The sequence below is a fragment of the Candoia aspera genome, chromosome 1, assembly GCF_035149785.1.
Source record: "Candoia aspera isolate rCanAsp1 chromosome 1, rCanAsp1.hap2, whole genome shotgun sequence".
NCBI classification, from domain to species: Eukaryota; Metazoa; Chordata; class Lepidosauria; order Squamata; family Boidae; genus Candoia; species Candoia aspera.
The window spans coordinates 6,169,977-6,182,492 of NC_086153.1; the positions used below are offsets into that span (position 1 = coordinate 6,169,977).

The 12,516-nt window shown below is 44.3% G+C and overlaps 1 protein-coding gene across 3 annotated transcripts in view; it reads left to right on the forward strand.

Annotated features, from left to right (window-relative positions):
* USP32 (ubiquitin specific peptidase 32) overlaps window positions 1-12,516 on the forward strand; it is a 162,619-nt gene that overhangs the window by 75,031 nt on the left and 75,072 nt on the right. For all 3 annotated transcript variants that reach the window (XM_063296595.1, XM_063296601.1, XM_063296607.1), the window contains exon 5: window positions 5,418-5,577. In XM_063296595.1, coding sequence (XP_063152665.1) covers window positions 5,418-5,577 — 160 coding nt within the window. The remainder of the gene's footprint in view (window positions 1-5,417; window positions 5,578-12,516) is intronic.

A 12,516-nucleotide genomic window follows, 5' to 3' on the forward strand; every position in this document is an offset into this window, starting at 1 on the left:
GAGAAAATGTAGAAGCAGTGAAAGACTTTGTATTCCTAGGTGCAAAGATTACTGCAGATGCTGACTGCAGTCAGGAAATCAGAAGACGCTTAATCCTTGGGAGAAGAGCAATGACAAATCTCGATAAAATAGTTAAGAGCAGAGACATCACACTGACAACAAAGGCCCGCATAGTTAAAGCAATGGTGTTCCCTGTAGTAACATATGGCTGCGAGAGCTGGACCATAAGGAAGGCTGAGCGAAGGAAGATCGATGCTTTTGAACTGTGGTGTTGGAGGAAAATTCTGAGAGTGCCTTGGACTGCAAGAAGATCAAACCAGTCCATCCTCCAGGAAATAAAGCCAGACTGCTCACTTGAGGGAATGATATTAAAGGCAAAACTGAAATACTTTGGCCACATAATGAGAAGACAGGACACCCTGGAGAAGATGCTGATGCTAGGGAGAGTGGAAGGCAAAAGGAAGAGGGGCCGACCAAGGGCAAGATGGATGGATGATATTCTAGAGGTGACGGACTCGTCCCTGGGGGAGCTGGGGATGTTGACGGCCGACAGGAAGCTCTGGCATGGGCTGGTCCATGAAGTCACGAAGAGTCGGAAGCGACTAAACGAATAAACAACAACAAATCAATACATGTTCATGTACATACATAACATATCTCTGCCTGTGCTTCCAGTGTATTCCATAGTTTTAAAATAATGGTGCGCTCTGGGTCTTCTTAGCCAGGCGCACTCTAAATTACAGCTTCCACTTCTCCCACAGCGTCATAGACTTTTTGGCTGGATATTCTGCAAGCTGCAATCCTAGCACGTCAGAAGGTTAGATTGCCATTTTATAAGTACGGTACAACAAGGTGGAGAGAGAAAAGGAAAAACATGCATTTAGGTAATGTGATCTCTGAGTAAGATTGTTCAAAGAAGGGAGGAGCCCACAGTAACTGGTCACTATCAGGCTGACCAAAAGGGGCCAGTTGGTAGAATGGATCATGGGGAGGAGCGAAAGGGCACCCCAGAAGCAGTCAAGTCAAGGAGTGACTTTGGGTCAATTAGTTTGTCTGCCAAAGTTGGGAGACATTGTGGATTCTGCCAGCTCCTGAGGATAAAATCACACTAACCAACTACCCAACCAGATGAATGAAGTAGTGATCCTATTGATAGGGACTTTCAGTTTGTGCAATGCTGAGCTCCTCTTTTGCTTTGTAAGACTTCTGTCTGCCTTGTTGACATAGTTAAGAAGGAACCAGCCTGCTTTTGCAACAGTGTGTTTCCTCTCTGACGTGGCCCGCAAAAGCCGCTCGAACAAAAGGGATTAATTTCCAGCGAAGCAAATAAGAGAGTGTTTGAGCTTCACCCCTGCTGAGAGGTTAACCTTTAAGCAAAGAAATGTCTTTGAAATAGTACTGCTAAGCAAGTCAATAAAAGTAATATCCAAGCACCATTAAACCTGAAGCTCAGTCAGAAGGCACTTATTTGCTAGAGATTCAGTATGTGAGATTCAGTTTTGTAAGCCTGATGAAATGTTGTTCAGCTTAATTTATTTCTACTGGAAGGTCATTGATAATATTGTTGAAATGTAGGTAAGCCTGTCAGTGTTCTCCTACATTGAAGAATGGGGTCTACTGGGTTGTTCTGTATTTAACACCTAGCTTTAGGATTTATAAAGATTCTAGCCCTCATGTAAAATGCTTGCAAATACAGATGGTTTCAGTGTCTTGGCCTGTATGACATCCTCTTTTCATAATATATTTTGCACCCAAGTCACCTAGCTCAACGTGGAACCTAGAAATTCCGTCTTCACACCCAGCTTCAAGAATGCCGCAGGCGAACGATTCAGGCCTATCTATCTTTGCATAATTGCGGCCGCCAAATTCATTTTTCCGGCTTCTGTAGCGTTTAGACTACAGAAGGAGGTGAAGGGTCTGACTTAAAATATGCAGCCTTGTCTTTTGTCCCCCAGAAATGTCTTGGATGGATTTTCTTTTGAAATGAAAATGGCGATCTCTCCTGGATTTTAGGTGCCTGTTAATCTCCAAAGCGAGCTTCTGCTGCAAACTGGATGGCGTGGAAGTTTTATCCTCCCACAGCAGGCTTCTTTCTTCTGCTCAGAGCAGAAGCAGCTACATCTTCAAAGCTGCGGATGCAGTGGATTCGTTATATGCCCCCTCTCGCCCCCAGCAAAGATTGCTGCTTTTCCACTTTGTCAAATAAGGCCGTTCGTGATGGCAGTTTTCCCCTTCTCTCCTGGGTGGGATTGAAAGGGATAAGCATCTGTGGGGGGCTGTTTGTGACTGTAATGGTATGTGGGAAAGGCCTGGGAGACGGGGCGAAGAGATGCTGCCAAGGGAATGGTCAGATAAGAGAGGGCAGTGCCTGCATCTGGATAGTGGGTGGGGCAAGAGGCTCAGAAGGGACCCTCCCATGTTCCTCAGGCTGTAAAGGAGACGGGGGGAGAATTGTACGTTCAGACTTGCAAGATTGATGTCAGTCTTCTCAGGTAGACCAGACAGGAAACACGACCAGATGAGCTAATTCTACTTTATTGTAAGGCTACATTAACAGAAGCTTGCAAGTCTGAAACTACAAATCTCCTGCCGGCCTGAGAAACTAGGGAGGGTCCCTTTTGAACCTCTTGCCTTGCCCACTATGCAGCTGTGGGCTATGCCCTCTCTTATCTGACCGTTCCCTAGGCAGCATCTCTTCACCACGTCTTTCCCACATACCATTGCAGTGACTTTCTCCCTGCTAGGAGGAAGATTATGTAAGAACCAAAGATGAGTACCAGGTAGCAATTTTCCCCCAGAAAGTAGCATGCTATCTGGGCCGTACTGTGTTGATTGGAGCTCAGTGTCTCTTCGTTCTGGTTCTCTTGAGGTGGAAAGAAAGAGCAATTCCAGCATTCACTTAAGTGGCTGGGGAATTCTGGGAGTTGAAGTCCACACATTTTAAAGTTGCCAAGGTTGAGAAAGCTCTGGTCTGTAGGCTAGGCTTCATCTCCCTGGGAATGTCAGATGCCCTAAAGAAGTTGTACTAGAGCCAGATTTGAAATCATAGAGTTGGAAGGGATCTTGGAGGGCTCCCCAGCCCAGAGCAGAAATCTTCAGAGCATCCCAGACAGATGGCTATCCAGCCTTTGTTTGAAAATCCCCCCGATTCTAGTAAGTTGTCATCATCAGGAAATTCTTCCTTAAATTGAGTTTGGAACCCTCTCTGTAAAGGTTCCACCTATTGGTTCTGGTCCTACTCTTTCCAGTGACGACCCTTCAAGTATTGGACAGCTGCTGTTAGCCTTCTTTTCATTAGGCTAAACCATAGGATTTAGCTCCCAGGCCCCTCATCACCTTCTCTGTATTCTTTCTAGTTTCTTATCATCCTTACATTGTGGCAATCAAAATGGGATACAATATTCCAGGTGCAGTCTCACCGGTGCACCAGGGAGCAGGACTATCACTTCCTGTGATCTTAACATTGTATCTCTGTTGATCCATCCCAAGATTGTATTGTCTCTTTTGGCAGTTGCAGCCCATTGCTGGCTCATGCTTAACCTGTGGTCTCATTCATTCAAAGCATCGAGGTGCTTTCTTGCTATTTCCTTGCCTTTTACTAGCTTTCCTCTCCTGCCCCTTGCAACGCAGCTTCCGTTTCTTCCTTTCGTGAAATGCCAAATAGGTATTGAGCAATTCAGCCTTTCCCTGTTCTCTGTCACCATCTCACCGTCTTCTCCAACCAACCAACCATTTTCTTGACTTTCCTCTTGTCCTGTGCATACCCAAAGAACCCTTTTCTGATTATTTGTTGGTGTTTATTGCAAGCCCCAGGTCATTCGGAGCCTTAGCTTTCTTGATCCCATCTTCACAGACCTGAGCTGTTCTCCAACATTTGCTTTCTATTTTTTAAAACTTGTCCTTTTTGTTTCTCAGTTTATCAGAGAGCTCTGTGCCAATCCTATCAGCCATCTCCCATTTTTTTTTTTCTTTCTCTTTGGTATTTTTTGAGTTTGGGACTTAATTATTTTTTCAGAATTTCTCAGTCCTCCTGAACTGTTTATTCCCCCCCCCGGGACTTCCATCCATGGAATTCTTCCTACTTTTTCCTCTAGCTTGATGAACTTTGCTCTCTCGAAATCTAGAACGCTAATCTGCCTCTGTTGCAGTTCTCCCTGCTTGCATTGCTGTATGATGAATTCTAGGATAATATAGTCACTGTCCCCCAAGGTTCCTACCGCTTTCACTTCCTCAACCATTTTAGTAAGCATTAAGTCCAGTACAGCTGATCCCCAGTTCTTTCCTCTTCCTTTCAGACAATGACACAGCTCTGTAGGTAAAAGCCTATTAAAGTTATTAAAACCTGAAACACGTTGTCAACTGCAGAAGGCCCCTAGGTAAGAGCTGTGGGACACTGTGATAGAAAAGGTCTGTGTCCCCCACCCTGGTGATGTATTTTTGCAAAACTGCCGGAGACTTTGTCATGCTAACTAGCCCAACACTGAAATGTATTCTCTTTTACCAAGCTGTCTATTCCTGATAAGCTAGCTTGAGGCAGAAGCTAATCCTTTTGTGCCAAAGGGTTAAAAATACATGCACAGGACTACAGTGCTCCTGAAGTTAATCATAGTTTCCTTTCATGGTGGTTTTGAATGCAGAAGCAGGCTCTGAAGTTAAAAAATAAGCTATCTGAAGCGTGGGCAAAGGAACCAGGAGGATTTTTTTTTAAAACCAGGTATTCGGCTGCCCTTACAGCGAATTGGAAAACAACAGCAGTCGTTTTAAGGAGAGAGGACCTGAAGGATTTTTCTCTCAAACTCATCAAGTGCAGAGTTTGAGAAAACGTTATTCAACATTCTATTGCAGTTAGCAAGCGGGCATATAAATACAGCAGGGTATTTTCTTTTACTTCCTGCCTATTTCTTATTTCTATAAGATCTGTCCATGCATCCCACCTTTATTTTAAGAAAATGCAGATATAGGGGCTAGGACACTTATGTATGTGGCTGAATATCCTGTTGCCGTTTGCTCCGAAGGTATGATTTGCAATAAACTGGAGGCAGGGAGCTCTACTAGGAGGGGAGGGGTTGACCAGTTGGGAGCATATTTCACATAAAGGTCCCTATAGCTACTTCTTCTTCAAAATAACATTTCCTAAGGTGCAGGAAAATGACCATATGTTTATTCCAGTAATTTTTATAACAAAGTTAGTGTCATGCTGTGAGCCTCTCAGCTCCTATTCTGAGCTGTCACTCAACTCCCTCCAACCTACTTTGGCTGGGGATGATGCACATTGCATCCAACAGATCTGGAGGACACCCAGCCTCAGTAGGGCTGTTTTATCTTCTATCAATAGCTGCAATCAGTTGATTTGGCTTGAAAGAAAGGGACCAGACTCCACAATTCACCTCTCCCTTTCCCCTTTGGTTTTATTGTAGGGTGAAAAAGTAAACTATGAAAAATTCAGATCCTGGCTGTTGCACAATAAAGAAGCTTTCACATTTTCCCGCTGGCTGCTCTCCGGAGGAGTGTATGTCACACTCACAGATGACAGTGACACCCCCACCTTCTATCAGACTCTTGCTGGAGTCACGCACTGTAAGTAGCTGTCTTTTGTAAGAGCTGCCTTCTTTCCTGCCACTGGGCCAGACAAGCCTTGATTAATAAACGTACGGTTTCTCCTTGTGATTTTTCAAGGCACGGTCTTCTTTTGTGCAAAAAAGTATGCTTTCTGTGGCCATTCTGCCCTGTTCCCTAGGACTTCTGCCCTGCCTGCCAAAGTCTGTGTCTTTGTAGTTCTGGAATTGTGGGTTTAGCTGTACACTGATGTGCAAAAAGATTTGATCAACTTGTTTATAATCGCTTGGTTTGATTGGTACAAACCTAGAAGGAAGAACAGGTATTGACTACGTTGCTTTTCTGAGTTGTGACTTGTGCTGCATCAAAGCTGTGCTGTCAAACCCTGGTTTGGAAGCAAGGGGCCCAACTGCAGCCTGCAGAACTGAGTGTCATGGTGAATACATGTTGGATTGTCATCCTGTGTCATTGCTGTTCCCTGCAGCATGTCCTCACTGCGATAAATAATATTACCTCCTTAGGTGTTCGGCGGGTAGAATGATTCATTCATGTCCTTTATTTATATCCTGTTTTTCTTACAAGGACCCCAAGATAATGTACTTGATTTCTCTCTTTTATTTTGCATGATTTTACATGTTTCTCTCTCTTATTTTACATGTACATGATTGGAAAAGAATTAATTGTCCCAATAATTATTCTCATGAAGGAATAAGGGTCTCCTCAGGCCATTCTGCACCATATTGGGATATTCTTAGCGACTGACAAGGCATCTTTTAGACGTCTCTCGTGTCTTCATACTGGCTGATCATTACCTTACCTTTTATTCCTTACCCTTTACCTCTTACCCTATAAGAGCTGTTTTAGCTTGGCACTTGTTAATGAGATAATACTGTCCAGGTGCTCTCTCTCAAGTTTCTTACATTCAGTGGGGAGCTAAATGCCAAACTTTATAAAGCTCTCAATGCGGGGCTTGCAATGTGCTGTGCCTTTGTGGCCCCTTCCAGTAGTGCCACGTGGGACGCCTTGGCAGAAGATTTGGCAGAAGATTTTCAAGAGCTGCTATAATGAGCTTTGTATTTCTTCTTCTGATTTTTTGTTTTTTGTCTTCTGCTTTTGGCGTGAGATTTGCAAATGTTCCTGTTCACATTTACTGACACTCTTGGGCTCCTGAAATTCATTGTATTGGGATTTATTTGCATGGTTTCGAATATGGCCAGAGCCTCCCCTTTATACTTCACAAGAGAGTAAAGGAAAACTGATTGCTTTGTGCTTGCGCAGTTAGAGGCCATACTCCAAAAGCCCGTGGAAAGTTTATTGCTTTCTGAAATATTTCTGAATATTTCTGAAATATTCCCAATTATTTCCAACACTCCCAATTCTTCCTTTCATTGGCCCATCTTTATTTTAGATTCAGTGGTGACCTCTCCTCCATTGGAGGTCTTTTGATAGAGGCCAGATGGTCCTTTGCTGTAGATGCTCTAGTGGATGCTGTATTGAGGAGAGTTGGACTAGATATCCTCTGTGGTTCTGGCCTCTACTCTGATGTGGAAAGACCTCTTCGAAGGCTGTTCATGAAATTGGGAGTTTGCTTATTTCTTATTACCTCCTCTCCCCAGCACGGATGCTGTTATACCTATTCCATTCCTGTAAAAACCCCCCTATTAGAGAGGTGGTTTTCACCTCTTTGCAAACCTTGGTATGTCTTGCAGCGGGAAACACCCATAGGTCACGTACATTTGTTTTCCACGTTTTAACTCCAGAGCAAGGATGGTGAATCATTGCCCTCTCGATGTCTACAGTTATCATCCATGACCTCTGGGCTTATTATCTGAAGCTGATGGGAATTGGAATTGAACCTTTAGTCTTAGAGCGTTCAGTAAAAATGACAAGGCTCTGGCAGCAATGGAAAAGGCTCCAGTTGTGATAAATCCCACTGTCACCCACCTTAGAGTTAGGGATTCTCCCCATCAGTAGAAAGGCATGTTAGCCAACGCTCTCTTGATCATAAAGCCTGCTCTTTTGTTTTATTTCTCTTTTTTTCCTTTTCTCTTTTGTTTTAGTTGAACTAAATAAGTTAAAGCTATAAAACAAATAAAGCTTGTGTATCCAGGAGGGTCTCAAATAACTCCTGCCTGTGACAGTATTAAGTAAGAAAACAATGGCTAAGGGACAGTTAGTGTGATTGGTTTGGCAGCCCAGGATGCTTTTGGAGTTTTCTTCAAGGCTTGGTAAAGCTGTGGTCAAATCTTGCTCCTGTGAAAAATAAGAATATGATCCAGGGTGTAGGTGTGGGCATCCTGTGAGCTGTATGTGTCCACCCCCCATAGCATTCCAGAGTAGATGAGGCCCACCAGAAGCCTGATGGGGCTTGTTTCAGGTTTTGGGGCTTTTAGGGAACAAAATAGTATCGGGAGCCTTAAGACATTATTTTGAACCCTGAAAATCCCCCAAAGTTCCTCAAACTTCGGAGTGACCTTTCTTATCTGGGGGCAAGGGGTGGGGACAGATTGGACATCTTGAGCCTTTGGAAGTTAAGGTTTTGCCCCAACTAACCAGAAGTATAGACCTCACCAACCTATTGCCGTAATGTCACGTTGTACCCCCTTGGAGGTCATAGTGTGGATTATAGCCACAAGGATGTGGTTCCTGTCCTGTCTCAGAGCGTCATAGGATTCTCCCCTCCAATCTCTTCCACTGTCTTTGGAGTTTGCGTGTCACTTCCTGGGTGTGTCTGACCATGTCTGAGCACTCGGTAACTCTGGCATTTTCACCACCCTGTAACTTTGCTTTCATTGTAAAGCCTGACAGACTTTAGGGTGTCAGTTTGCAAAATATAGCCCTATCACCTGACCACTGACTTTGGCATTAGTTCCACCTCTGCACTGGCCATCTGTAGTCTAGATTTTTTTGTTTAAGCTAGGAGATGTCATGAGTACTGATGGCGAGCAGGAGGGAGCCCCTATCCAGGGGGGGAAATGCATGCGTAGTACTGAGGAATTAAGCAGCCATTCAAAGAGACACAGATCAAACCCGCCTTAACTTTTGGCGTTTATCTGTCTGGGTTTTCCCACGCTTCTTCAGTTTGTTAGGATTCTGTTTAATGTAGCAGTAATAAACACTAGAGACCTACTCCTCGTCTCAGCGTGATTTCTGACTGTTAGGACAGGAGATGACTAAAACAACCCCAAATATTGTTGTTCTCCCTCTTTGTGATTGGTGGAAAGTAGTTGTTAAGGGATTGCAGATGGCTTCCTTCCTTTCTCCTTCACACCCTCAAAGGGAAGCTTCTGGGAGAGGTGCTTATCTAAGCTCAAATTGGGGGCTTAAGACTGCATTAGGAGGCAAAAGTCTCTCCATTCCCTCTCCTGTTTGTGTTGTGCTTATTTCTATTATTGTACTTCTGATTTCCCTTGGGAGAAGGTCATAAAAATGTCACTTTGCTTCGCGTGGCACTCAAACTGCATCGTAACAGAAAATGGGAATAATCTGAGATATTGGGGGATAGGGAGCATGAAATTAATGAGATGGTCCAAAGCAGGAAATCACATCAGCATGAACCTAGTAACAGGCTTCTCAAGAGAGGCCAGGAAAACAGCTGTTGGAACACAACGTCTGCCAGGTGCACAACAGATTTCAGGGAATTCTCCCAACCCTGGAATTGGGGTTAATGTTAGTTTCTAAGGTTTTCTCATTCCCAGTTGGTTAAAAATCTCCAATTGTCTGAAATGCACAGAGAAGGATATCCATTAAAATGAGCTCCTCTAAAATTAGCAGAAAGGCGAATTTTATTGGAACTACCGGAGCCTAAATAAGGAATGTGGTTGCTGCCCAACTTTGGTGACAAATCAGTTGGAGACTGCATATCTCGCTATCTGAAAGGGTTGGGGTTACAGTTAAGGGGAAAAAAGGAAGTTGGCAAAAAATATCCAAGATGGTTTGCATTTAAGAGATCTGAAACCATTTCACATTAATTTCAACTTCAGCAATATTTTGGAACTGAGCTGTTTATGTTTTCACCTTCTGAAATGCCTCATTTGGGGACAGAAAGGGCTGCATTTGTTTTGGTTTCTTAAGGTGTGTGTGTAACTGTGAGTAGATGGGTATTGCGCATCTACATTAAGCAAATCCGACCTGATTTTACAAACTTTTTTGCAGCGACTGTTAAGTGAATCACTGCAGGTGTTAAGCGAACTGTGTGGTCATTAAGTAAGTCACATGGCTTCCCATTGATGTTGCTTGCCAGAAGCTGGCTGGGAAGGTCAAAAATGGTGATCACATGATCATGGGACACTGCAGTGGTCATAAACATGAACCGGTTGCCAAGCGCCCAAATCGTGATCACGTGAATGCAGGGACACTGCAACAGTCGTAAGTGTGAGGACTGGTTGCAAGTCGGCTTTTTCAGCACCGTCCTAAGTCCAAACCATCACTAAATGAATGGTTGTTAAGTGAGGACTGCCAGTATACTGAACATACCAGTTGTTATCATATGCTGTCTTTTTTGCCCATGTTCTTTTAATTTTGCTCACTTTTTCCTAGGTGTTTCTCCCCCCCCCCTTTCTTTTGATGTCCAGCCCTTTATGCCATACTGTGCTGAATGAAGCTCTCATCCCACAATCCATGGTGCTCCCCACTTTAAAGAGATTTGTTTGGGTCAGATTCCAAATTTGGTACCATGTCCAGTTCTGAACAGCACACCTGAAGAGAAACGAGGATGGTTTAGAGAGGCACAGAAGGATGATCAGGGGACTAGAAATAAAATTTGAACTTTTCTGTTTGAAGGATTCTGGGCCCATTTACCCCTGTCCAGAGAAATCCAATGCTTTTCAGTACCTGAAAGGACGTCACACAGAAAATACTCAGGATGTTTTCTTTATTGTCCCTAAATGCAGAGTCCCGAGTTACAGAAAAGACAGCTTTGGCTGAATGTCAGGAAGATCAGAGCCGTTTGGCAGCGAAACCAGTTCCCCTGAGAAATGGGGGGCTCCCCTTCGCTGGATGCGTCCAGGCAGTCTATTAGGAACGTTTTAATTTGGATTCCTGCACCGAGCCCTTCCAAATCGAGATTCTGTGACTCTAATGCAGTGGCAGCCGGGAGGAGCAGTAACCCTTTTCTAGAAAGGTTTCAGAGGGTGTATGTTAGAACTATAAGGGTGTTTTGAACAACCCTCTGAAATCCTACAATATTGTCTTTTAACTTCTTTCTTTTCCTTTTTATAGCCTTTTCAACACCCATCCCTAACCTTCACTTGCTCCCCTGCTTTCTAGGGATGATGTCAGTTGCAGACGGAGGGCACCGGATTTGGGAAGGCTGTTTTAAATTATGTCGGGGCTTATCTCGTGCTTATGATAGGTCGATAAGTATAAATCGATGCAGTGCTCCCAGATGACATTTTAGCTGCGGCTTTTTGCTGCTTCCTGCTGCTTTTTGTATTGAACCTCTTTGAATAATATTGGTAAAGACATGAAAGATGGCCTTGATTAAAAATAGGGGGAAATAGTTTGCTTTGATTTTAGACGGTGGGGGGGGGGCGGCAGAGGCCAAGTGAAGACAGGAAGCATTTACTGTGAGGCCCCAGTGGCTCTATTTAAATTTACTTAATGAGCCGAGACATCGAGGAAACATTGAAAATAAATATACAATTTTGCACTTGTAAATAACATTTATATTGGAAGGCAGATGACTTTCATTATGTCTCTCTGTGGCCCAAAATTATAAAGAGACTTTTTGAAAAGTCACACCAAGTTGCACACCTTCGCCACTTTTAATCAAATTTCGTTCCGTTTCATTTAAACCATAAATATTCTTCCAGTGCAGTTATAGACGGCAAAAGTTAGCGCAACCATTTTTTTTTCTTTTAAACTTTGGATTTTTTTTCTCCCTAAACAGCTTCTGGTTTTGTGGTGCAATAAACATCCAGCGCGGTTCACAGCCTTACAGCGCAATTCTCCAGTTTGCTCATAATGGTTCTTCATCCCCAAATGGGTCTGGGTGGTGGTGAATGCATCTACGAGAGATGGAGCAGTTCCACCATTGCTTAAGGAAGTGGTGGTCTGCCATCTCCTCAGACCTGACTGTTTTGGACAACTGTCCTTCAACAGGACAGAGAAGGTGGTTGCCTTGCAGCTTCAGAGGGCTCTGGATGAAGCGGATTACTTCAGTCCCTTCCAGTTGGGTTTCAGGCCAGGTATGGGACTGGAATGGCATTGATTCCATTTGTGGATGGCCTGTGCAGGGAGCAGGATGGGAGTAGTGCATCCAACCTTGCTGTCCTTGATCTGTCAGCAGCTTTCAATACCATCAACCATGGTGTCCTTCTGGGCTGGTGCTGGGGTTAAGAGTTGGGGGCAAAGTGTTTTGCTGGTTCTCCTCCTTCCTCTGGGGTCAGTTCTAGTTGGTGTCAGTGTCAGGGGAGAGGTCTGTCCCACGGCCCCTCTTGCGTGGGGTCCCAATAGACTGATGACTCTCAGTTGTCTACCTCTGCTCCTAGTTGGCCAAGTGTTGCTGTGGAAGTTCTGTCTCAGTGCCTGGAGGCTGTGGGGGTCTCTCTGGGGACGAACAGGTTTCAACTCAAACCCTGCAAGACAGAGTGGCCTTGGGTTTTAGGGCCTCCTGGATCTAATGATTTTCCATCTTTAGTTCTGGATGGAATTGCACTATCCCAAACAGAACCAGTGTGCAGTTGGGGGTTCTCCTGGATTCACCAAGCTAGGTGTCCCCTTTTAACAGCTTTGTGTGATGTACCAGTTATGCCCCTTCCTGGATCAGGGGGCACTGTGCACAGTCAGTCATGATTTAGTCACCTCCTGAGTGGATTACTACAATGCGCCCTACATGAGTCTGCCCTTGAAGAACATCTAGAAGCTTCAGTTGGTCCAGAATGTGGTGGAATGGGCAATTGTGGGCATGCCTCATTATGCCATGTTACACTTTTGCTCCACAAGCTTCACTGGCTCTTA